The sequence below is a fragment of the Pogoniulus pusillus genome, chromosome 12 (assembly GCF_015220805.1).
Source record: "Pogoniulus pusillus isolate bPogPus1 chromosome 12, bPogPus1.pri, whole genome shotgun sequence".
NCBI lineage: Eukaryota > Metazoa > Chordata > Aves > Piciformes > Lybiidae > Pogoniulus > Pogoniulus pusillus.
In genome coordinates this window covers 8,935,506-8,962,506 of record NC_087275.1, presented here as the reverse complement: position 1 = coordinate 8,962,506, position 27,001 = coordinate 8,935,506, and the positions used below count along the sequence as shown (strand labels likewise).

At 38.8% G+C, this 27,001-nt stretch overlaps 1 protein-coding gene across 15 annotated transcripts in view; it reads left to right on the top strand.

The window, feature by feature from the left end:
• The window catches only part of ROBO2 (roundabout guidance receptor 2), a 1,176,697-nt gene that overhangs the window by 692,409 nt on the left and 457,287 nt on the right, over positions 1–27,001 (top strand). The window contains exons 1-2 of one of the 15 annotated variants that reach the window (XM_064152300.1): positions 5,207–5,272; positions 5,380–5,436. The exons of the other annotated variants lie outside the window; for them this stretch is intronic. Of the exons in view, the coding sequence (XP_064008370.1) occupies positions 5,236–5,272; positions 5,380–5,436 (94 nt within the window). The 5' untranslated portion in view covers positions 5,207–5,235. Of the gene's footprint in view, positions 1–5,206; positions 5,273–5,379; positions 5,437–27,001 lie in introns of those variants that run through there. 15 annotated transcript variants of the gene reach the window in all.

Genomic DNA, 27,001 nt, shown 5'->3' with positions numbered 1-27,001 from the left:
AGGGCACCAAGGCTGGTGAGAGGGCTGGAGCTCAGGCCTGTGAGGGGAGGCTGAGCGAGCTGGGGTTGTTTAGCCTGGAGAAGAGGAGGCTCAGAGGCAGACCTTATTGCTCTCTACAACTTCTTGAAAGGAGGTTGTAGCTGGGTGGAAGTTACTCTCTTTTCCCAGGCAATCAGTGACAGAATGAGAGGACACAGTCTCAAGCTGTGCCAGGGCAGGTTTAAAAAGAAGGTCTTCACAGAAAGAGTGATTTGCCATTGGAATGGGCTGTCCAGTGAAGTGGCAGAGTCACTGTCCCTGGAGGTGTTTAAAGGAGACTGAACGAGGCACTTAGTGCCACGGCTTAGTTAATTAGAAGCTATTAGGTCATAGGTTGGACTCGATCTCAAAGTTCTTTCCCAACCTGGTTAATTCTGTGGTTCTGTGAAGACTGGGGTTGCTTACTAGTGTTATTTATAAGCTGCAAGTGATCTCCTCATTTAAGGAATTGAAATAAATTATCATCATGCCTTCTATTAATTAGGCTTTGTTATTTTAGCACATCTGACCATCTTTTCAAAATGTAAATAGGCCTGTTGAAACTTAACCACTGATGTCACAAAGTTCTAGCCTTGTTGGGTTTTATTGTTGGTTTGTTTTTTTTCCAACATATATGACATGGGGCATGGAAGGCATGCAGTTTTGTGGGTAAAAATCAACTTGGAGAGATATAATTTCAAACATATATGCATGGATTGTTGAGTTTAATGGTGGCCTTTCATCTCCGAGACAATGGTTTAATAGTTAGATCCATAGTTAATTGAAATAAATGTCTTTAGCTTTGTCCTTGATGTAAAGTAGTCCATATTAAAAAATGTCCATACACCTGTTTTTGCAAACTTGGCATAATTGACATTCTCTTAGGACTGACAGTGGTTTTGAAACAGCAGGAGAGGCAAGACAGGCTTTCTAGGTCAGGGTAAATGTCATTATAGAGTTTGTGAAGGAAATCTGCTCCTGCCTCTCTTAATGATCCACAGATGAAAGATCTGTCAAAACATGTTTTTAATGCTTGTATTTGGTTTGACTGAGGTGAATTTAATTCTCCCCATAGCATCTCTTGTAGTGTTGTGTTTTGTAGTGGTTAACTGGGTTTTGGTAACACACAGTGCTTACACTACCAAGACAGCTTTCTCACTCTTCCCGCAAGAGTAGGAAGAGGGCAAGATCTTGGAAGAGAATGAAGCTGGGCCAATTGACCCTAACTGACTGAAAGGGTATTCCATACCACATGATGCTAGCTGAGATACAAAACCTGTGGGCAAGTAGGAAGTGGGAGGGCATTTGTTAATGGTGGAGCAACATCTAAGTGTATTGCAACCCTGCTTCTTGGGAAGTGGACAGACATCAGCTGCTAATGGGAAGTAAAGAATAATATTTTGGTTTGCTCTTGCATCTGTGTTTGACCTTTGCTTTCAAAATGTCCCTATCCTTATTAAACTACTTCTGTCTTGACCCACAGGCTTCTGGTTATATTTCTCCCCTGTCCACCTAAGAAGGGGAGCTATAGAGCAGCTTTGGTGGGCTTCTGGCCCCCAGCCAGAGCCAGACTACCACAGCTGTAGCTCTTCTCGTTAAGTAAAAATAACTCACAACTTGAAAGTCAAGAAAGTAAATCACTATGAGACAGAGACCTTGTTTCCTTACATCTGGTAGGGATTCATATGCTCAGAAACATTTGCCTAATTTATCATTTGTTCATGGTAGGTAGCCCAACACTTCAGTGACAGTCTTTCTGAAAGTTGGACATGTAGAAATAAATATAAATTAATGTAGAATACATTTTGTTTACTTAGGACTAGGTTAAAATTAAGTCAAGGAAAATATGTAGCATTCTGGAGGACTTCCAGGAAATTCATGTCTATGTCTTTTACCATGAGGGTGATGAGACACTGGAACAAGTTGCCCAGAGAATCTGTGGATGCCCCATCTCTAGAGGTGTTCAAAGCCAGGTTGTATAGGGCTTTCAGCAACCTGTTCTGTCAGGGGAGCTGGAGCTAGATGATCATTAAGTCCCTTCCAACTCAAACCTTTTTTTAGCCTGTAGATGTTGCACTTAGGGACATGATTTAGTGGTAGAATTATGGTTGGACTTTGTCTTTTTCAACCTAAATAATTCTGTTCTTCCTGCAAGGTAAAATAATACATATTGTTTTGCTTTTGGCTTCAGAGTGTTTGTTTTTCTGCGTTGCTCATATATGTGCTGGCCTGAAGCTTTGGAGCTAGAGTCCTCTACTGCTGCTTTTCTTCTTCTTTTATAAGCTGGCAGAAGATCTAGAGAAGGACTGAGTACACAACTTTTAAACAGTGCTTTAGTGCTAAATGGAAGAAAATGAAGGAAGCTGTCTCCACATTTTTACTAACATGCTCTTGTTTGGTGCACAGGTGGAGGATGTGCTTTCCTAAAATCTTTGAACAGTGTAAGAGTTACAGGAATTATTTGTAAGGGATAAAACTGGTGAAGAATGTTCAGAAAGGCAATGGCTCATATTCACTGAGTTCTGTTTGTTTTCTTTAGGCACCAAGAAGAGAAGCAACGTCAAAATAGAATGCTGCCAATTTGCATATATTTATATGCATCTCTTGCTAATTAGGAAAAAAAAAATCTTAATTTCAGGGAATATTATAGCACTTAATTCATGATGATTTGTCTATGGTCCTGTTTGTTTGAAAGCAGAACACAAATCTTTATGTATAAAAAATAATAGGTTTTGAAAAACTACTTGTAAGAAGCCTCCAGTTTATTACATGTGTCTTTGAAGAACGTGGAAAATACTGTATGCAGTAGCATGTGATTAATTTTTATGAAGTAGGCAGACCTACAATTATTAAAAGAATCAGAAACAATGACATCTGCATCCATAGGAGAAGGATTTTATGTAATGTCTTCAGCTGGATTAAAGATACCTGAGATAGGTGTTTTAAATCTGCATAAAGTTTGGATTAAAGCCAGATTTAGACGTGTTGCACCTTTTGTTTCAGTAAAAGGTGTCTGGGTGAATAGTGATGGAGAAGACAGGAGGAGAAAGAAAAGCCCTCTTTGCTCCAATGGTCATACCTTGTAGAAAAAACACATCATGTCAGTGTATGATTCATGCTTGCTAGTTCCTATGATTCCTAGTGATAGTGGATGGAGAGAATTTTGTGGTGAACTCTCTCAAATGTGCAGTTTGATTAAAATGCATCTCATGTAGTCTTTGCTGTATCACGTGTAGAACTTATTGGCAGGAATGGGAGATGTGAGCTGTTCTAAGCCTTAAGTAGCTAAAAGGGATTAACTTTACACAGAGGATTTACTAATGAAGACATCACACTTAGACACACAGAACGAAAGTGAATTGGTGATCAAGAAATCATTCTATCCTGTTGTCCTAAACACTCTTTTTTTAATGCTGCTTACAAACATAGCATGTTTACTATTCTCATTTTGTCTTCATCTTTTTATAGTAGCTTCACAGTTACTGGCAGTCAGAGCAAGTTACAGTCTATGGACAGATAGATGTGACAGTCAGATTGTTCACTGTACTGGCAAGCTGTGTGATATTTGTTCTTCTGATACTACATTTTTGTGTGCTTAAAGGTAGATTTTATTACTTGAGTCAGTAAATAATTGTTTTTGAAAGGTAATTCTAATCTTCTCTGGGATTTGTTTTTTGGTTTTTGTTTTTAAATTGAATACAGTTTTGTTTCTGTTCTATAACTAAGTAGGCCAGAAGGTTTAAAAGCCAAATAAAAAATTCAAAGTCCAAATAAGAAAAAGAAGCTTCTCCACTGAAACACAGGAAGGTTTGGTGACAACTGGCTTCATAGTCTGTCTCTTAAATGCTGTCTTGGGTGATTGTTAGGTAGGAAGGGTAAGAAGAGGTGCAAGTGACTGGGTAACCTTCAACAAGATTTGTGATCTTGTCAGAACAAATTAACTTGGTAGGCAGAGATCAAGCAGGTATCAAAAATTTAAGAAACATGCCTGGTGCTTCTGATTTACTTCTTTCCCTTTCTTATCATATCAACTGCAGGTTCTGTAGTGAGACAGACCACCTTGATCTGTACTTCAAATACATCTTGGCTGGAAAGGGTTGAAGCAGATTTTAAAGTGTTTTAGACTTGCCAAATGGAGCAGTTGTTGAAATTTGTTTTAATAAATGTTTATACATATACACATTCACATACATAATTGCTACTATTAAATGAGCTGTTGTAATACAAGTGTTCTACTTCAGTCATAGGGAAATTTTTTGCTGTTGTTTGGATCCAACATAAAAGTGAACAGTCAGTAAAGAAGTAGTTTCCAGATAAGGAATGTTAAAACTATTGCTCTAACAACCACAGTATGGTCTTTAAAACAGAGTTTCATTCTAGCTAGTCTCACATGTGGTACACATTTCCTTTATAGATGATTGCTGTATAATTTTTCTCTTGCAGGCTATTGCTGTAACTTCAAATGAATGAAAGTAATCAGCCATTATTATTTATTATTTTTATTTATTTTTAAATCATGAGGATGTGTCTGGGTCACACTAAGCTATTCCCTTGTCTTTTGTCATGTGGTAGAGAAATGCTGAAATGACGGGGCAAGCATTTTGTAATTACCAGCTTCTAAGTGTCTGTGACTGACTTCCTGAGGTGCTGTCTTTGCAGTTAACTTCTCTAGTGAGCTTAGGCAGCTATGTGTGAGTTTGTTCTGTTGTGTTTTTTAATCAACATGTATTTGATCTTTGCTTTTTGAAATCTTCCTGAGTAGAAGTAGCAAAATAGTTCCAGCAAACCATTTCCTATAGTATTAGCTGGTATCTAGCTGTTAAGCAGTTCTCTCGCCTAGTGCTGTTAAATAGTGACAGAACTGAAGGAAACTCTATAGACATGTTTTGGTTTTTTTTCTTGCTATAGTCCGATGAAAGAATATTAATAGGCTTGGTTGCCTGTTTAGCAGGGCACCAAATTGACTTCAAAATGCAGGCAATTCTGAAATCTTTAGCACCAGCTGTAGTGCTTTTGCCTTCAAGTTAGTGATAAAATCATTCGAGGTGGTTGCATTTGATATTGATGTTAACCTTTAGAATAGCTGATAAACCGACTTTCTTCTGGCAGGCATCATTAATAGGAGGCTCTGTGCTGTCCTGAATAATTTTACTCACAATTAGCAGCATTGATCTCGCAGGTGCAGCAGCAGCTGAAGTTCCTTGAGGCAATCAGAGAATGAAACTGGTTGAGACTGACACTGAACTGCAGACAGGTTGTTCCCATTTGACCATTACAGCAGCCATTTTTTCTCTAGTCCTTGTTGGTTGGTACTTGAAAGCAACTTTTTCCTAATGCTTAAATATTTTTATCACTTCCAAGTCAAGAAATGCAAGACTGGATTCACCCAGCTGTTCTCAGTACAGTTAGTTCTACTTGGTAAGTCACTCTAGATGTGAAGATAATGTGTGAAATACTTTTTTACAGAAGCATGGTGTGCTGATATCTTGGATATAATGAGAGCTGTGGCTGTTGTGTTGAGTGTGGTATGAGAAGATAGAGATGGAAATAATTTTTAGTTGAAAAGCTACTTTTATCCAATTATAAATTAATATTGGTTAATACTAGTGCAGTGTGCTCCAGGAGAAGCTTTACATACCTATTGCCTACTTAATAGGCAAGATGTCCTCACTACAAAAGCATTTAAGGAAATAGGTCAGGTTAGAAAAATCACCCGCTGCTTTTGTAGTGAGGACGTCTTGCCTATTAAGTAGGCTTCAAAGAAAAGCTTGATAATAATGTGGGGGAATAGTCTGGGAGCTGTACAGCTACTGAGGCATGCAGAAAAACAGAAAAAGAGTGGGAGAGTGCTTTATGAGAGGTATCTTGTTATGTGTTAAATATAAATCTTGTTATGACTGTAGGTGTAAGCCTTCCTTCTTTAACTTCATTATCTAGACTAAGAGTTGGTGACTGTTCATATTAACAAATATCCAGTCTTGAGTTTTGATGAAAAACAGGAGCTTTCTTAAAATGTGTTTGTACTAGTCTGCCAGCTTTCTGTTGGCTAGAGCATTCTGTCAAATGATTCACTGTACTATTAAGGGGCTCATCAAGTGAGCACTGCTTTTCTTAACATTGTATGGGATATGGTAGAATATTATTTAAGTTATAGCAGAAGAGCTAAAACCAGGCAGAAAGCACACTCATGTGGGAAAAAAAGTAGTTATCTGTACTCGTGAGGGTTGTAATTACTGAGTAATTGGGAGAAGCTGTTCTAGGAGTGAGGAGGAGCACTGAAAGAAGCCCTAAGTAGGACTGTAGTCTTTTAGTGCATAGCATCATTTAAGCTTTTATTTGTCTTTCATGAGTCACCTCCGATGACAGCAAATTCTATTTATTTGTCATTTTTAAATCAAGTTCTTTAATGTCAAGGACATAATTAGATGACTATGTTTATTTGAGAAATAGCATGAAGGCAGTAAAGCAGCATTTGACTTCTCAAAAGCTGATAGGAGCACAATATGTTGCCATATAAGTAACTAGAAGCTTCATTATTGCTAATTTTATTGATCTTTTTGGCATTTCCTACATTTATTTTACAATACACAGCAGAGGCCTTGTCAGAAGCCACCTCTGACAAAGTGAGGAAAGCGTCTTAGATTTCTCACTTCTTACCAAGCTGCAATGCAAAGTGAAGTGATGTCGTTTGGTTACCTTATACTACTATTGAAGTCCGTTGTAAAACTTAGAAAATGATTCAAGTACAAGAAAAAGAGCAAGTCTTTCCAGAGTAACTGTGTCAATACATAAGATAATTGGTGCTGACAGCATCTCAGTTATTGTGTGACAAAAGTTGTTGATTTATCCTTATAGATGGTGGAGGATATGGACATCTAACACACAGATCTAATGGGCAAACTAAGTTGATTGAAAACATCAGGGATCTTAATTTCTGGTATCAGCCTACATGTCTTTGCTCTCAGCATAAATATTGTCAATATTCTTCCAGACTTACTGTGTAATAATTTAAGTAAGCTCTTTTTCTTTTGGCATTTTATGAAACAACATCTCATTTGTCCAGTGAGGAAATATTTATGTGTAAATATGCACACGTAATATAAATACACATTGATCACGTGCACCTTTAAAATGTTCAGAAGTATACATTGGTTAAGGCATAGTAGTAATGAAAATGAGCAAGCTGGAAATTTGCATGTACTACGTGCAAAATCAGTTGGAAATTGTGAAACAATTTCTTTTTGTGACTAGAGTAATATTAGAAACACTGCCTGGCAAAGTGAATGTATTTCCCAGTGGCTTTAGGTACCTGGAGTTTCCAGGCATTCCAGGAGGACAAGAGGGTAAAGCTCAAACAGAGCACATCAAGAACTTGCAGGTTAATCTTGCCTATGAATATGCAGGGACATAGCAGGAGCAGAGTGATATTTGCCACACGTTCTTGTAGGCCATCTGTGCATGCAGGGTATAGGTCAGAAAGGCACCTCAGTAAGTTAACAATACTATTTGTTACATGGGGCTTTTGTCAGTAGATGGCAAAATGTTTCACAATGGACCTGTGCTAATATTTACTTCTTAAAAGAGAAAAAAAATGAGGTAAAGGGTGAGTGAAATATTTGCCTTGTAGCATAATGGTGACAGTCTGGAGCTGAGCTCATATATTGTGTGTTTAGGAGCGCACATGATTGTGCATGGATGCTGGAGTGGCATATGTACCCTGACAAAATGAATGTGGCTTGGAAAGAATTCAGTCAGCATAGAATCCAGATAAATACATTGTCATCCACAGTGAGAACAAAGGGGTGACAGAAATAGAGAGTTCTGTTTTTATAGCTCCCACTACATGGCTGTTCTTACATATGATATCCTGTCCCAAAGCGGCAGAGTTCCGTTACTTGTGATCCATAGGGTAGCAAATCCGTGTATGGTGCATATGGTGCTGTACAACAAACATAAACATTTGGTGCTCATCTATTTCACATGTCTTTGAGGAAGTGTCCAGCTTACTTGAATAAAAGTAAAAGTAATGGAAACAGTATCTGATGTCAGATTGAATTTGAAAATACCTTAGGGAGAGAACTTGAAAGAGAGAACTTTGAGGAGAACTTGAAAGCAAAATAATATATATAATGTTCAAGGAACTTATACTTCCTGTAACAGCAGACAAAAGAAAATCTAATTTATGTTCCTCAGTAACTGTCTTGTTTGTTGTTGGGTTTTTTTTTCATTGGGTAACAATTTTTTCAGGCATGTGTTTTACCTGTTCTGCTTTAATGCAACCTTTCAAGCTGTGGTAATATCCTTTCATTTAGGTAGCAACAGGAAGAGTGACACTAATATTAGATATATGTGAATTCAGTCTGGATGGAAATGTACTTGTTAAAATAATCTTTAATGAGAATTTTACACTAAAATAGACAAGAAAATGGTGATTTAGGCTTTCAGAGCTGAAGTGAGTGAAGTTGCACTGTACAAATACAAAAGTTTCTTGGGAAGTTTGCAACAGAGCTAAAGGAAATGCATTGTAGACCGGAAAAGTTCAATAATTAAATCATATGCATCAAGGAATAAGACAATTGCCAGAGACTTCTGAAAGGCATTTTTATGCTTACTTTTAGTAGCGTATATGCCACAAAAGTTTGGGATCTGCGTGTTAGCCACTGCAAGACAGGGAATTGTTGTGGAGGCAGGGAATTATTGTGGCAGAGTCAGGAATCATAAAAATAGAAATATTTTATTTTCCTGAAAACCCTGCCCCCAAACTATATACAGAACTAGTTTAGGTTTATTTACAGGCTCAATTCAATCAGGAAGAATCTTCACAGGCTGCTATGGGCAAATTTAGTGATTTAGGAAGACAGAAAATGGAAAAGGCTAAGCTATGAACACAGCTTTACCCCACTAAAAATTAGGCTGAGCAGATACAAGGGACCAGCAGCCTTTATTCATGGAGGTGAGATGGGAAATCCATGTATGGTGCATATGGTGCTGTACAACAAACATAAACATTTGTTGCTCATATTTTTGAACAAAATACTTAAGATGAGGGCTAAAATTGAATGTGTCATACAAAAAACATGATAGAGTGTTGCAACTAATTGAACTCAATCTTGACATTGAAAATTAGGGTAGCATAGTAAGACATGGAAATGCATAATTAAATCTTATAATGAAGAGTTGTAATGATTGCAAGGCTTTCAGAAGTGTAACAAAATATGGCTCAAATTAATAGAGAATACTGCTGTTATGTACATAGCACTTCATTCTTGCATTCTGTGTGAGTGTTCTTTCTCTGCTAGGGAGAGAGACTGATAGACCTGGGGCTGTTAAGTTTGGAGAAGGGAAGACTTAGAGGAGATGTCATCAATGTCTATAAATATCTGAGGGATGGGTGTCAGTGGGAGGGGGCCAGTCTCATTTCAGTGGCCTACAGCAATAAAAGAATGAGCAAGAAGATATGCTGATTTCTGTTATCATCCTCAGTTGGTAATGTGAGGGCAAATCTGTTGAATCTTAAAACATTGGTTTAGTAATTTAATACTTAGAACTATTTGATGTTGCTCTGTGAAGATTGTTAGGCTGAATAGACACTGAGGAAGATGCAGGTCATGAAAAGAGGGCTGCTAGCAGTGTGAGAAACAGAAAAAGATTTGCAAAGCATTGGTTAGGTTTGTTCTAATTATTTTGAGAGAGAGAAATGAGGGGAGTGGTCTTATTTTGACTGTTTTTTTTCCCTTTCTGCCTGTCACTGAGATTGAAGTAAGATTTCTGCCCCTGCCTGTGACGACCATCTGTAGCTACACAAATAAAATATGCAAAACCTTATCAAAGAGTATACTTAAAGATATAGCCTGATCAGGTGCAGCTGCTTCTGAGGGAACTTTGTTGTGCATGTTCAGCTTTGCCCAGCTGTGGCACATTTGTTGTTTTCCACTCTCTTTAAGGTGCTTTGTAGTGGGGCAAGTTTTACAAGGCTGAAAGTCTGAAATTATCTGGCTCCATTAAGTAGCTCTATACACTGTGTTAATTAATGTGCCACATTAATTTGTGGGGGAAAAAACACCAAACATTTGTGTGTGTATATATTTATATCTATAATTTAAAAGTCAAATCTAGTACTTCATAATGTATGAAAGAAGAAGCTTAGAGAAAGATACAGAAAGGGAGGAGTCAGTGGAAGACACTTTAATAATTTTCTATTACAAAATTGTAAGTGATTCTAAACCAACTGCATGAATATGTTAATGTATTACTGGCAAACAGTGTTATTTTTAGTGTATAATAGTAACTGTAACACCTATGTAGTGTAGTTTTGATTTTTACACCATTTTTCTTTGTGAGGTAACTGCAGTGCTGATTCTTTTACCATTGATTTGTGGAGCATATGAGATACCTTGATGTTAACATACATGTGACAGTTGAAGAGAGATTAATAGTGCACAGCTGCACAGTATCGCTGAAATACTGTAACTGTGAGGTGAAAATACTAGGTGATGCCCTTTCAGTAGACACCATTTCCCCCCAATAGAATTGAAATCTAATATTTCTTTTTCCCCATATGAATTTAAAAATAAATAAATAAATAACTATTCAGAACACACATTCAGGCAAGGGAGCTGCATGATTATTCTGAAGTCATTCATTGGTTAACGACAGATTGAAGCAAGCTGCAGTGTTTTGATAAATGGGAGCTGTAAAATGCTAGTGTGAAGCAGACCTCTTCTTCTCAAGGTAGGACACAAGACTTGGCTAGGCTTTGCAATGAAAATGTTAATTCCACATGGTCAATCCTTTCTTCTTTTCTGTCGAAGTGAATATTAAGTAACTTCCAGGGTCGTTGGTAACTTGTAGCTGTTTTAACTTTGAGGGTTCTTACTCCTTAAGCATACCCCTGACTGTAGCATTTAACCCCTTTTTTGTTTCTGCTCTGATGAAACAGCTCTTATCATTACAGAGAAGGGAGCAGAACAAACAGTGGCAATCAATAATGTACCAGAAGTAGTTGGTGGATGGTTTTGGGTTTTTTTGTTGTTCAGTCCTTTGCAAGTGGCAAAGAAGCTGGACTTGGAAACAATTACTGATAGGCAGCATGTTACTGGTGTTAAGTCAGCATTGGCTGTTGTGCTGTGTATGTCTGTGAAGATGGCTGTATGTATTTTATCATGTTTGTGTGATTTTACAGTCAATACTTGTCTTTTGAGGCCCAATACTTTATTGTACTGCCCAGTGTGATGCAACTATAGTTTTACATGGAGTGTTCAGCTTTATGTGTATGCCAATATAGGCTTAAACATAACAGACTTGGTACTTTAGATGTCATGCATGCAGGCATCTTAGTCACTTGGATTTAAAAGTTGAATTTTGGTTTTGTAGTGTTCTTGTTATTTTATGCTGACTTGTAAATGACTTAATGTTCTCAAAGGTCTTTCCCAACCTGGTTCATTCTGTGATTCTGTGAAAGACTTGATGTTTGAGTGACATCTGAAAAAAGTCTCATAAAACACTTGGAATATGTCCTGTCTTGAAAACCTTGTGTATGGAAAAGAAACAAGACCTGGTTTCACAACTCAGTCTGTGATGTAGTTCTTTGTGATGTGCTGAGTAAATCTGTAGCATAAGGATATTATTAAATCAATAGAGGCATAGCTGTTAAGAAAACTGATTTAGAACATGTTTGTGCTCTGTGGGTGCATTCCAGATAATAACTTGTCCCTCTCTTTACTCTATCTCTTAGTGACCTCTGCCACCTACATATGCTTTTGATGCATTCCTCTCAGCTCTTAATTGTGCATTAACACCAGGTGTTTCTTTAGTGTAGAGGATCTAGCAGGTGTGGCATTGATGCTTCATAGTATCTTTGACTCCTGTAAACAGCTGGATAAACTGCCTCTCTTCTTTTTGTGAATAGCTACAATATTTCCAGGTTGAGCTGCGTTAGCAACTGTGTAGCAGTGTCTGTTCTGGAGAGTGCAAATCTCTTAACGGTATGGCATTGATCACCAGTGTCTGTCTTTTTTTTTCTTCATATTTGTGGTAAAATGCAAACTCTAGAAGTATGGTGGTGTTCAGTGGAAATAGGAATACTTGTGTCAGTTTCCAAATAGATCATACTCTCTTGAATTCTGAAATTAAGTGACAGGTTGCATTGTTTTTTTTGAGGGGAAAAAAAAAGGTTTTTTTTGTCTGTACCTCGCTGGCTCTAGATTAAATCCCTCTCAGGCCATATAATTTGGTGTGTAATCTAATTATAGGTGTGTCAGGTTCCTTCTGTGGTCACTGGAGAGGCTAATGCTAATGGTTCATCATATTCATACTGACTTGGAAAGCTGGTAGGATGGTATGAATCTGTGGAGCTGAGTTCTTTCTCTATTTACTGTCAAGCACATATGTGTAGGGTAGAGAGCTGAGCAGAGATCTCTGTTTAAGACCTTATTTCACAGGAAAGAGTTACTGAGAGGACTACTCAGAAGAAAAAGTAAATTGAAGGAAACACTTCTACCAAATCTTGAGTCATATTACAATTAAGCTCATGCTTGTGCTCACTTATTTGAGGATAATGCAAGTGCTCTATGTAAATATGCAGTCTTGTGCTAAGTGGATTAAAAAAAAAACAGTTATTGTTTTGTTTATCCAAGAGTGTACAGATGTCTTTTACTGCAAAATTGAATTTTGCTTTATAAAATGTGAATAAAAAAAATTACAATTATACCACTACAGCAGTGGTATTTAGTATAGATTTATCTGCAAAGTGACTTAACATTTATTATAGTATGAAAAATGACTCTTTCCATTATTTTCCTAAGCATTCTTATGATGCCATGTGCACTCCCGTCTCCTAGGTTTCTATTTACTACTGCATTGCTTAAAATATGTCTTCTAAGTAAATTCTGTTCCTCTTCTGTTTGTAAGAACACATGGTTTGATGGCATGGTGTGGAGTGCTGTGAAGTGGGAGAGAGGACTGCTGGTCAGTAAGAGGAGGTTATGCACCTCTGCTTAAGATAGGAGTTTCAGTTCAGTACAAAGTGAACTTATAGATAGAAGTTTATTTTAGCCTCTGCTTAGGCTATTTGCCCTCTGTCAGAACATAGCTTTGATTATGGGGAGAAATCTGTTGTGCTTTCCTCAGTTATCCTGCATTACCTGGCAAGATCAAAATGCCTTGCTTTATGGTGTATATGATAGTGCAGTCATAGAATCAGCCAGGTTGAAAGAGACCTCCAAGATCATCCAGTCCAGCCTATCACCCAGCCCTATCCATTCAACTAGATCATGGCACTAAGTGCCTCATCCAGTCTTTTCTTGAATGTCTCCAGTCAGAATGGAAGCTCCAGGGCTGTCCTGTTGGTTATTTGAAATAGGCATAGGGGACTTGTAAGTGTTTAAGTTCACAGGAAGTGCTTGGAAGTAAATTTTTGTGACTACTCAGCAATTTTCTAAGGAAAGAATAAGGAGAAAACTACTCCATAGATAAGACCAGAGAAAGCTTTTATTACTGATGCAGTGTGTATGGCCACGTGTTTTAGAGAGGATTTGCATGTGGCTTTGGACTTTCAAATGTTCAGTTTTTTCTCATAACAGTTTTTGCTACGAGAAGAGGACTCTGCTTAATGTTTTGAGCTATGTGGTGGGTTCAGTGTATGAGTAAAGCTGTATGTGTGTCTGTGTTATGTAGATACCACCATAATTAGACACAGATATAAAGCTAAAAGCTCTGTAAAGTTTTCTTGGAGTGTAATTTCTCTCTGTATGGAGAATTCTCTTATGACATTTTTGTCTTTTCCCAATATGAGAGATGCTTTCTTGATGGAACTTACATTTCTTTTAATTTTGAAACTTAAATATCAGTGAACAGGCACTGCACCATAGTTTTGTTTATTGGATGAATAAAACTGTAATGATCTTCTTTAAACTACTGACTTGAAGTAGTCCTCTCGTATTACTTTTTGTGAATAAAAAGTTAATGATTTTTTTTCACTCTACATATTCCTTGTGTAATTCCCACTGCCTCTAATTTCTCATTTCAACCCAAATTTGTAAAACTGTTAAATACTTTAGATCTATCACAATATTGCTTTTTCTGTCTCCCTCTGCTGGATTTGTATGGACTGGTTTTATGTTATGACATGAGAAATAATCACAAATAGTGTATTTTTAATTGATTTTCTTTTTCCTGACCAACATTTAGCAATGAGTCTTAGTATAATGTTGAGAAGAGGCAGATGAGACAAGAGAAGCAAGAGGCTAGATATTCTAGTGTGATGAAACCATGTGTGTAGTAGATGAGAACTAGAACTGTAGGGATGAGGGCAGTTCAGTGTAATTCTATGTAGTATATCTCAACGTTGTATCTGGGAAGAAAGAAGGCAAATTTGCTTGGCTATCCATGCTGTCATGAGATGAACAATTAATTGACACCTGTAAACAAAGGGTTACAAGGGTTAACAATAAACTGATATAAAGAAATGATGCTTCAACTAGTTTGCCACAGGGATCTTTTTATTCGAGTTGTGTCTTGTTTAACATCTTCGTTAATAATCTGAACAAGTGGGTAAACTGCATGCTAATTAAATTCACAGATGATACTAAGTGGGGAGGTGTTGCAAACATAGGGTGGCCAGATTTTCTCAGTGAAAATCTGAGCCACCTGTCATGGCAGGCACAGAGAGGAAGGTTTTTAGCAGGGCTGAGAGAGGAGGTGTGCACAGAATGACTTGACAGCTTGTGGGAAGAGAAGAAAGACTGCCCACTCCACCCCCTCCTTAACCAAGCACACCCTCCTTTTCCTCCTCTAGCATCTTCTGGCTTGGATCCCTTGTATTTATGCTGTTTGCTATCCTCGGGTCATGAAAAATTTACTAGCCACCTATTAGCTGTAAAGTGAAACCTCTTAATCAGGGATAGATGTGAAGGATTGAGAGGAGGGGAGGAAACAGTAGCAAACTCCAGACAAATCAGTCTGGTAAACTCATCTTCCAACAACTGAAAACTTGGATGGCACAAGTTTTGTTTGGGTTTTGGTTTTTGTTTATTTGTTTGTCTTTGGTTTTTTTTATTAAGATGAATATTGGAGGCTAGCCTGCATGTGTTGGCCTGATTCATATTGTTCTGACTAATGTGGAACTACATCCTTTGTATATAAACTGTAACGACAAAAGGGCACAAAGCCTCCCTCTCAATCTAGAGACTTAATAGCTGATCTTGCATAAGTGATTCTGAGCCAACAGGAATGTGGTTCTGGATGCAAGGCACTGAGCTGAAATGTTTTTTCCTCCTATTTTTCCTGCTTAGTGGTTAGGGAGAGGCTATTCTTATGCTCACTTCACTGGCCCTGCCTGTGCTTTCTTGTGTTTTTCTCATTATTGACTAAGTACCTGTTGTGTTGTCATAAATTTATTTCACTTAACATTGCTTAGGGTATGTAACTAGTCCACTCAATACTTTCATTTCTGTCCTCCTAGGAATCTGAATAACATGTTTGAGAGAAAATTTGTCCACAACTTCAGTGTTTAGTGATCATGTCAACACTTGAATAATGATACAGACCTCGTGGTGAACGCTCCTTTAGCTTTCTGGAGATGACTTAGCATTGATCAAGGGAAATATCAACACTATTTTTGTGGTGACTAGTTTTAAAGGAGTGGCACCACTATTTCTGTCTTTTACATTCAGAACTTTAAACTGTCCATGGCTGAGGACATATTTTTTTCATTTTTTAAACTTTGTTTCCCCTTTCTTATCCCACTGATGGTGTATTGCATAGCATGTGGCTCTTACAGTCCCAGAGGCAGCTTTGCAGGAAACCTGAAGGACTCTGCTTTTTCAGTAGTCACAAAGTCTGACTTGACTTGCTTATGTACTTGTAGCTGTGTTAATTTGCTTGAGAGAGAGGATTTTGTGTTCCAGGGTCTGGCAAAACAACAAGCTATATAATTTACTCAGTATTGGCCTTTTTCTCTTGACAACTTTGTTTAGGCAAGCCCCTTCTTGCTGCAAGTTCAATGGCAGCAATAGAGGAAATAATGCAATCCAATATTGCACATAGATGTTTGTTAGGTATTTAGCTGTAATCTGTTCCCATATCTGTTACCTCAAACAATAGATGGTTCAAAGTGTAATGGCCTCATGACAAACGACTAGTATGTCATGCTGCCTTCTTGAAGCTTTTTACTCTTGGCTTTTGTTTCCCAGGCATCCTTCCCTGGCAGTGTTATGCAAATGAAGCAATTAATGGCAGACAAAATGGCCTTCCTGCATCGCCATGTTGGTAATAAGAAGGGCAATGCTGTAAGTCACGTACCTATTCTGCCTGCTCCCTAGGCCAGTGCGAGGGCATGATTAGCCTGACTGTGGAAGACAATTGCAGAGGCATCTGCTCGGTTAATTTTGAGAGAAAATTTACCAGATGGAGGCTGAAGATTTAAGTGATTAGAAGGTAGTAGATTGGAATACAAATTGGATTAAAAGAAATTAGATTGATATAAATCGAATTGAGTCACAACAGTTTGTGTTGTTTGTACCAAGGGGCAATGGATTATGGGAGAAGCAGATGCTCCAATGAGATAGGAATTAATGTGGCTTTGACGGTCCATCTGGGAAGGCCTGAATATCGAGTACATCCCTAATCTCTCTCTCCATTTATCAATGCCATAATGTTAATTAGTACTTCATTCGTTAAGTTACTTACAGAAGAAAAAAATCTCACCCCTAGCCCTTCTCTGCTTGAGGATTTGTTGCTGTGCCAAGAAGTGGAAATCTCTCTTTAGCTGAGCTAGTTACAGTTGACTGTTGGGGTAGAGCTGTCATTTTTCTCAAAGTTGCTGCTGGTTTTGGTGTAAATGAAATTTATTGGACTTGTAATAGACTCTTCATAATGTAAACAGCATAGGTTTTTAAGTCCTGTCTTTATCCCTACAACAATCCCTAGCGATGGGTAATAAACTTTCTCTTGGTTTTAGTGAGATCCGATAGATTATATTTTATGTAGTGGTATACCATTTGGGTTTATGACTGAGATATAGCTGTGACACTGTTAGAGAGTAGCAGCAGAACTTTGGGAGAAAAACAAGATATGGAATGTGTGTGCACATGATTGCTGTTTAAAAAAGTGGGGAAGAAAAGTTCTCTGCCTGACATACCTGATATGGGATGTGTCCTTGGATCTGCAAAACTAGCCGATGACAGAGCTATTGTAAGTGTACTTCTTACCTTACCTGTGCTCTAGAAGATAAATGTTTGTTTAGTTGGTTTCTTAAACTCTGAGAAGTGACATGAAATCAGAACTTGAGGGTTTTTTGGTAGGAGAAATAGCAGAGGATGAGAGGGGTGCTTTGATTCTGCTTCACAATGAAAGGTACCTACCAGACTGTAAAGTATCTACAAGAAGTCTGCTTGCTGATGGGAAACAGTAATTGAACTCTTTTTTTGGCCTGGCTTGCCTTATTGCTTTCTTTGCCTTTTAGCTTCCATTATCTCAATCCATTGATCTGGTACCTTTGTTATGCCTTCTCCCCATTCCATGGGAGAGGGTGGTGATCAAGCACCTGGGTTTGTCTTATGAGTGGAGTCAACCCATGACCATTAGAAAGCAGAATTCTATTTCATTAATTTGCCTAGACTACTGAAGGCAGTTGACTTTTTTAAAGGTAATGTTACAACATGAGATAGTAGAAGCTACTCCTATTTTCCATTTACTTACTCTATCAGTACTTTCAGAAAATTTACTTGCTTGCAGTGAATTGAAAACTGTCTATGAGTTTGCTTTGTTTCTTTCACCTGCTGAGGTGCCAGACCCTCTTATTTCTATGACTTTGCATAGTGCTGTTTTCTTTAGAAAACATGGATTAAATAAATTGTACAGTGGAAAGCAGCTTTTAGAAGGCTTTGGTGCAGGAGTACCATTGCCATTCTATGGCTGAGAGGTGATCATCTATCAATAATATGAGATCCATTAGTAAAATCAACAGAGATCCCTCACAAAGATAAGATAGATTTCTGAGTTGGTCTCTTCAAAGTTACTCAAAAAATCTCCCACTTTTAAATATGTGAAGGGTTGTGATGGTTTGGGTGTTCCCTGCCCCCCCCACACTTGAGAAATCATAGACTCAGCCAGCTCTGGAAATATGAATGAAGCTTATATTTACAGCTGGCACAATATACAAGCAGATATTTACAGTATATACAGTTATAGACAGAAATAGACAAGGTAAAAGGTAATACAGAAACACAACAGCCCTCCCAGAAACCTGAGGCCCCAGGAGGGGCTCTCAACTGCCCCTGCACCTTCCCCTCTCAACCTTACCCCAGTCCCAAGGAAGAATGGAGGCTTTGCCAGGGGGTTAGGAAGCAAAGTGGGTTAGTCCAAAATGGAGGGTGAGGTTAGAGAGGTGCAGCTCAGCCAGCAGCCCCAGTGAGAGTGATTATCTGATTTTTTTTATTTCTTATTCTTATACATCTCAGCAAGCCTGTGAGCAAAGTAGACATCACCATTGTTTCCTTTCACAGCCTGTAATCTAGTTCTTCTCACCAAAACATTATATCCTGCTTCAAACTACCACAATGGTAAAATAGTGTTACAGAAAAGTGTTGTGTAGCACATATTCCTTGAAAGATGATTCCTAGCTGGAAGTGCCACTAGTGACATCAGAGTTACCTATTCTGATAATGCCTTTTGCTGGATTGGTGCCTTCAGTGTAAAGTGTTGTTGTGTGCCAGATTTGAGTGTAAATACGTGAAATAGAAGAGGTGAAATAAAAATAGACGAGGGCTGCTTTAAAAAAAAAGAGTTGGCACAGTTACCAGGGATATTTGTGCTCTGTCATTGGGCCCAAGAACACTTAAGTCTAATTTTGACTAAGGAAGTTGCTGAATTACGTTTAGTAATCCAATGGGACTGATAACTGCATGGCTTGTGAATGAGAGAAAGAAAAGAGATTCACCTTGCTAATACAGCTGGTGAATTGCTTTGAATAAAGAAACAAGACATTTTATTAGCTACAGCAAGAAGAAGAGTGACAAAATACAGACAATATAGTTTGTAATGCATTTCTGAAACACATGGAGAACAAAATGAGAGGAAAATACACAAAGGAAGGAATGTTTTGGAGGGAAGAGCAGGACACCCCTACAGATGTTCTGAACCTCCAGTTCCATTCAGAAATGCAACCTGACAAAGCCTTTCAAAACGACATTGAAATTTCAGAGCAGACAGTATGTACTAGGCACTGTGCAAATCACACCACAAGCTTCTCTTGAGCCTTGACAGGCGTACTGATACAGGTAGAGAACTGCAAAGTTCTCTTCACTCTTCTTGTGGTGGCTTTTGAATAAAGCTGTCTGCCTCTGGATTTTATTTGATGTTTTTGTTTGTGGATTTTTCGAGAGGTTGTTTTTGGTTGGTTTGGTGTGGGTTGGATTTTGTTTGTTTTTTCAATTGTGAAGTATTATTGCTGTCTACAACTACCTGAGGGGTGGTTGTGGCCAGGAGGAGGTTGCTCTCTTCTCTCAGGTGGCCAGCACCAGAACGAGAGGACACAGCCTCAGGCTGCGCCAGGGGAGATTTAGGCTTGAGGTGAGGAGAAAGTTCTTCACTGAGAGAGTCATTGGATACTGGAATGGGCTGCCCGGGGAGGTGGTGGATTCGCCGTCCCTGGAGCTGTTCAAGGCAGGATTGGACGTGGCACTTGGTGCCATGGTCTAGCCTTGAGCTCTGTGGTAAAGGGTTGGACTTGATGATCTGTGAGGTCTCTTCCAACCTTGGTGATACTGTGATATGAAAGAGGATGTTTGAGGCAGGTGAATTCCAAATGTTCTCTTACCAGAAAACACTATCTCTGATACAATTATCTATATTCTCTCTATATATATATTATAAATGCCTTGAGAAACTAAAGTTAAGACAGCATTCATGCACAGATTTAAACAGTGTGTTAAATTTCTAATTATTAGTGGTGAGAACTTCCTTGTAGTTAGAGTTGACAGTGTGATCTTGGATGCCAGTGTGTTAAACTTTGCAAATCCTATGACGTTTTGGTGATCACACCATGCAGTACACACACACAAAAAAAAAAGTCAGTGTTTGCAGTAAAATATTTGTTTATAAAAACTTACCAGAAATCCAAACTAACACTAAACTTCTAAATGTGTAAGGAGGGAAATGCATGTTGTAAAACACCAGTATAAAAAACTGGTGATTTTTGATGTTTGGGATATAAGGTGCTCTATAAACATGACTTTATGTAATTAGACATAGCATGTTACTGAATTTGTTTAAATTGTTTTGTTTTCAAACGTTGAGTGTCTGAGTCTTTAAAATGCAAACTAGCAAGAGATGAAATAGACCTCTACAAGTGTCTTGTATTGCTTGTGCTTACTCACCTGATTCTTTTACATAGACGTAGGAAGCCGAGATAAAATTGTGAGGAAGTTTATACTGATTCCAGAAGTCTTCCACTTCTATATCAGAATATTTGTGTGAAAGTGAAATGGCAGGTTCTTTTAAGATGATTTGAAAGAGCCTTTTGGAAAACTGATTGAGAGTTCTTGATTGGGGAACCACCTTCTTGGATATTTGTGGAGTTTATGCAAGACTTCATTTACAAAGTTAATTTGATTTCACAGACTGTGACAATTGTATCCTGATGTCATAGTTATTAACTTGTGATTCTTGAAGAAATCTGCACCAGATTATAATTTGAGAGCATTTCTTACAGTTGCTATGTCAGTTTATTACTTGAAAAATTGAAGTATTTTCATGCTTACTAATTTTTAAAGCTTTTTTTTCCTAATGACAACTTTGATGCTCCCTATCAATGGAAACTTAGACTTAGCCTGTGGTTATCAACCCTTCTGCATAAAACTGTAAATGGACTTGTTCCTAATTAGCCACTTTATTTTACAATGCTTTATGTGGGAAAAGCTTCCTGTAGACTGGCTGATAAGAAGTTGTTAGTTCTCTCGTGCTATGATGATAATGTGATAGTTGTGTAATAAGTTGTGCTGTGTATAAACAATGTCTGAAGGTTTTCCTTCCGTCCTGACTTGAAAAAGAGCTAAAAGATGTTTGACTAAGGCATACACTTAAGCTTCACTATACTAAATTCCAGAGTGGTTTTGAGAGCTTCCCAAGGGAAGAGCTGTTGTGCTTGAGCTCTGCTTGGAGAGGAAAAAAAACCCAGTTGCTCTCTGATGCTTTTGTTACATGCTGTGTACATATCACAGAATAATTTAGATTAGATGAGACGTTATGTGTTTATATATATAAATATAGATGTGCTTTGTGTATATATGCAGTATATAAACATAAACACATGCTCCAGCTTTTTCACTTGTTCTGCTTTTCATTGCTGAAAGTGTTCCTCTTCTCTCCCTGTCTTCAAGTGATTTTTATGATCTTGTTTAAGGTGAGTGAGCATTCATGTGATCCACACTTGAATTGGAACAGCTATTTTGATTTCAAAAGCTTCAGCTTCTCTGAGGAAAAAAAACTATAAGCTATATACTGACTACTCTGATTTTCAGCCAGTAATAGATGTTAGGTGTTTGTTGGTTTTGGTTTTGCTTTTATTATTCTTTCTTCTCTGCCCCCAGATTGAAATATTGGGTGGGGAGGAAAGTGAATCAGAGTAGGTTTCTGCTAAGTCTTTATGGCAATTTTGGGATGATTCCTCTGAAATATTTTTTTGTAAAAGAAATAGGCATATGCTGTGATACTGGATTATTGTTCATACACATTTGTGAAGTAAAACAAAAATCATGTCATGTTTGTGGTTTTTCTTTATGATTTCAAGTCGATTACATCTTGCATAGCAAAGTCACAGTTTTATGAAAGACAAATGTAATAGAATCAGCCATCCAATAAGATTTGGTCAAGTGCTTTTAATGACAGGTATTGATTTCTCTTGTCAGCATTGCCTGCTGCCCCTTCTTGGCAGACAGGCACTATAGGAAAGGTGGCTTATCTGCAGATGCATGTCCTGGGGAAGTTAGGATGTGTTCCTTAATGGATTAATTTTGCTTGAGGAAATGCTCTCGGAGAACCTTGTCATAGATTACTTGGTTTTGAACAAAACCCTTACCTTGGAAACAGTTGTATCACTGCAGCACTTCTCCCATCTGCCAAATCTCAGGGGAGGAGGTAAGACTGTAAAGTATAAATTTTCAGAATGTAATCTTTACCATGTCACTTTCCTAGAGGAATGTGTCTAGCGTAATCAGCCTGATGTCAGTGCATCAGTATGTACTCCAGTAGAGTTTTCTCATTATCCTGAATTTTTTGTACATTATCTTTCCTTTGAACTACAGTGTGATTGACTGGATCTCTATTTCAAATCTCTGCTTGCTTTCAGTCAACTCTGTGGTTAAAAGGGTAGTGAAAGCAAGATACTTACTCATTATATTGAATAGGCATGTAATAAGTGTTTCTGATAAGTACTTTCTAAGTGGAACAAGGCATATGAAGAAGCAGGAAAATGAGCACTAACTGTGACTATCTTCCAGTATATTTAACTTAGTAGCTGCACGAGTGTCTTTTTTTCAAGCTTAGTGTTATTTCATTCAGAAGTGAATGAAATCCTTTCTATCCTTTGTAAAGATAAAAAGAACCAAAGCCTGGACATGTGACAGAGCATAAATAGCCAGAAAAGATTGTGCGGAATCTTCTGTAGCTGTCCCTCCTGTACTTAAAGAACATTATTTTTTTACTTGTGATTTTAATACCACAATTACAGATTCTAGCATAAAAGAAGGTTCTTTGGCATGGAAACATATCTTTGGAGTTATTTTCTAAGTCAAATGATCAGGTAACTCACCTGGTGAATGTGGGGAAGGCTCTGGATGTAGTTTTCTTGGACTTAAGCAAAGCCTTTGACACTGTCTGCCACAACTAGCTCCTGGCAAAGCTGACAGCTCATGGCTTGGACAGATTCATTCTAAAACGGGTTAAGAACTGGCTGGAGGGCTGGACCCAGAGAGTGGTGGTGAATGGTGTCACATCCAGTTGGCAGCTGTCACTAATGGTGTGTCCCAAGGATCAGTGCTGGGCCCCGTCCTGTTCAGTATCTTTATTGATGATCTGGACCAGGGATTGTTTAGCCTGGAGAAGAGGAAGCTCAGGGGGGACCTCATTGCTGTCTACAACTACCTGAAGGGAGGCTGTAGCCAGGTGGGGATTGGTCTCTTCTGCCAGGTAACCAGCAACAGAAGAAGGGGACAGAGTCTCAAGTTGTGCCAGGGGAAGTATGGGCTGGATATTAGGAGGAATTTCTTGCCAGAGAGAGTGATTGGCATTGGAATGGGCTGCCCAGGGAGGTGGTGGAGTCTCTGTCCCTGGAGGTGTTCAAGAAAAGCCTGGATGAGGCACTTAGTGTCATGGTCTAGTTGACTGGCTAGGGCTGGGTGCTAGGTTGGCCTGGATGATCTTGGAGGTCTCTTCCAACCTGCTTGATTCTATGAAAATCAAATATGTTCATGCCTTTTTATTTTGGCATCTGTTACTTCCTATTGCATTTCTGTTTTGTTTTTTTTTTTTCCATCACAGCTTTGCTGTTTCTTTTCCTGATAAATAAGCCTTTTTTACTGTCTGAAGGAGAACATGTGTTGTTGACAAGACTCCTGTAAGGAATGCATTCAGAATACTATAGAGGCACAGAACAAGCTGGTAATCTCAGACAATATTGATTGCTTATTTGTATTAAGCACAAGATTTGAAATGTCAGTATAAGGTTTTTGGTTGATGTTTCTTTAGTCGTCTTCTGCTTTGTAGTTATTAGGACCTTGGCTTTCAAGTTCAGTTGTCTTTCAGGCATTACTTTTTTCCTGAACTAAATATATAATACACCTGTTAAGCATGACCTTTCAGAATTATTGCACCAAGAAAAGCTTCAAATACAATGGCATACATGCATTGTAAATTTTGCATAGCAATAAAATGATGACTCTAGTGGACATAAAATAGTATGTGACAGCTCTATAGTAGGGGTGATGTCTGGTATGCATATTGTTAAATGCCTGTTCATCCCATTATTGAAAATATAGTCCTGGCTTTCTTTTTTTTTTTTTTTTTATCCAAGTGCATTAAAGCTATGTCTTTGGAATGTTAAAGAAATCAAAACATGAGTCTTCAGAAAGACTGTAAAAGGGGTAGTAGCCATAGCAACTTAGGAAGAGCTTTTCTGTATATAGAAAGTCAGGTAGAAAGAAGCTGGAAAGGAGGTGAAGAGATGAAAATAAAGGGTATGTTAGACAGCTGAATCACTGGTGGCAAGCAGTGAAGTGGACACAAAATCAGAAAGCAGGAGAGTCTTGAAGTGCTTGAAGGCAGTTCTTGAACCTGCATTATGAAATGGCACAGTAATAACTTCCAAATTGATACTGCATTGGTTGGTTTTGATGGGTTTTGTTTGTTTGTGGATAAACAATTGACTGGATGGTCACATCCAGGGCATAGTGCTCAATGGCTTCAAGTCCAGATGGAGAGCAGTGAGTGACAAATGGTGCCCCTCAGGTGTCTGTATTGGGACCTGTAATGTTTGATATTTTCATCAGTGATATGGGCAGTGGGATTGAGTGCACCATCAGCAAGTTTGCAGATGATGCCAAGGTGAGTGGTGCTATAGATGTGCCAGAAGGATGGGATGTCATCCAGAAGGGCCTGGACAAGCTAGAGAGATGGACCCAGGTGAGCCTCTTGAGATTCAACAAAAACAATTGCAGGACTTGAACAATCCTCACTGTCAATACAGACTAGAAGATGAGGTAATTAAAAAGCAGCCCTGTAGAAAAGAACTTTGGGGTGCTGATGGATGAGAATCTGGACATGAGCAGGCAGTGTGAGCTTGCAGTCCAGAAGGCAAGTCACACCCTGGGCTGCATCACAAGATGCGTTGCCAGTTGATCCAGAGAGGTGACTGCTACTTTGCTCAGATGAGGCCTCACCTGGAGTACTGCGTCCAGCTTTGGAGCCCTCAATACAGGAAGGACATGGACCTGATGAATCAGGTCCAGCAGAGCATTATGAAAATGATCAGGGGGTTGGAAGATTTCTGCTACAAAGACAGGCTGGGAGAGCTGAGGTAGTTCAGCCTGGAGAAGAGGCTCTGGGAAGATCTGATAGTAGCCTTCCAGTACCTGAAGGGGGCCTGCAAGAAAGATGGAGAGAGAATGTTTACAAAGGCCTGTGGTATTAGGACGAGGGACAATGACTTCAAAACAGAGAAGAGCAGATGTAGATTGGATGTTAGGAGCAAATTCTTAACCATGAGGGTAGTGGAACATTGGAACAGGGTGCCTGGAGAGGTGGTTAAAGGTGAGGCTCAACAGGGCTCTGGGCAGCCTGATTTAGTAGAGGATGTCTCTGCTTACTGTGGAGGGGGTTGGACTAGATGACCTTTGGAAGTCCATTTTGATTGTGATGACTCAGTGATTTTGTTTGTGTTTGGGGTTTTTCTGTGTGTTTTGAAATTGCACAGCCCTTGTTATTAACCACCACTCCTCCAAAATGCTCATGGTTACTGGGAACTTGAGAAATGAATGAGATGGCTATGAATTTAGTCTGTGCTATTGTTTTTCTTGTATGACAGACCATTAGCTTTGTAGATACTTGCATAAAGAATAGGCATAATAGAGTAAATCAACAGTTGATGTGAAGCTAATAAATTGAAACTGGAGTGGAAATGGCAATAAATGAAAGGGGTTTTCTTTAAAATTTGAAAGATGGTGACCTAAGAGGACTAAAAGGTGAATTGTCAAATGCCTTTTTCTGTGAAGATGTGTGTATATATTCCACACGTGCATGCATGTGTACAGAAAACATTACCCTTAGGGTAGAGATTGCATAGTGACATTGTGGAAAAATAGTGAAAAAGAGGAGAATATTGACTCCAGGGTTTAGTTTCCTTTTTCCTTCCCCTTGCTGTTGTGTCTCTAAAGCAAATATATTTCTTTACTTGCACTTTTTTGGGGGCAGTGAGGTGTTATGTCGCGATATGGTCAACTAGGCTTACTTGAAAACTTTGGATATTCAGTTTATAAGCCAGCAGTGTTACTGTATGGTAGATTGGTCCTTGAGGAAACTGAAGAGGAAATCTGGACATGTTACAGCAAATTGGTGGGGTTTGCCAGTAATCATGAGAAGCGGTCTCAACCAGGACAGTGGAGGTGCTGGAACGTGTCCAGAGAAGGGCGACAAAGCTGGTGAGGGGCCTGGAGCACAAACCCTATGAGGAGAGGCTGAGGGAGCTGGGGTTGTTTAGCCTAGGGAAGAGGAGGCTCAGGGGTGAACTCCTGAAGGGAGGCTATAGCCAGGTGGGGGTTGGTCTCTTCTCCCAGACAACCAGCAACAGAACAAGGGGACACAGTCTCATGTTGTGCTGGGGGAGGTCTAAGCTGGATGTCAGGAGGAAGTTGTTGGCAGAGAGAGTGATTGGCATTGGAATGGGCTGGCCGGGGAGGTGGTGGAGTCACCATCGCTGGAGGTGTTCAAGAGAAGACTGGATGAGGCATTGGTTAGACAGCAGGTTAGGGAAAAAAGGGAGGCAGCCAGAGAGAGCAACTGTGTTATCTCTATGTTCTTGCTCTTACACATCTCAGCAAGCCTATGAGGTGTTCAAGAAAAGCCTGGATCAGGCACTTAGTGCCATGGTCTAGTTGACTGGATAGGGTGCTAGGTTGGCCTGGATGATCTTGGAGGTCTCTTCCAACCTGGTTGATTCTATGATTATGGTTCTATGTTCAGCTATGAGTAACCATGTAATCAGGAATGTGATACAGTGTTGGTAGGAATCCATACTAATGGGTTAGAAAGTACATTTGCAGGTAAAATATGCTGGACACCAAAAAGTGACTTAAAGGAAAAGATGCATGCAGAGAGAATGAAAAAGGAAGTGGACTTCTGATTTAAAAGGCACTGGTGTTTACCATATGCTTTCATGTATGCCTGTATGGTATTTGCATCCATGTATACACACACAGTGCACTAAAAACTTAGA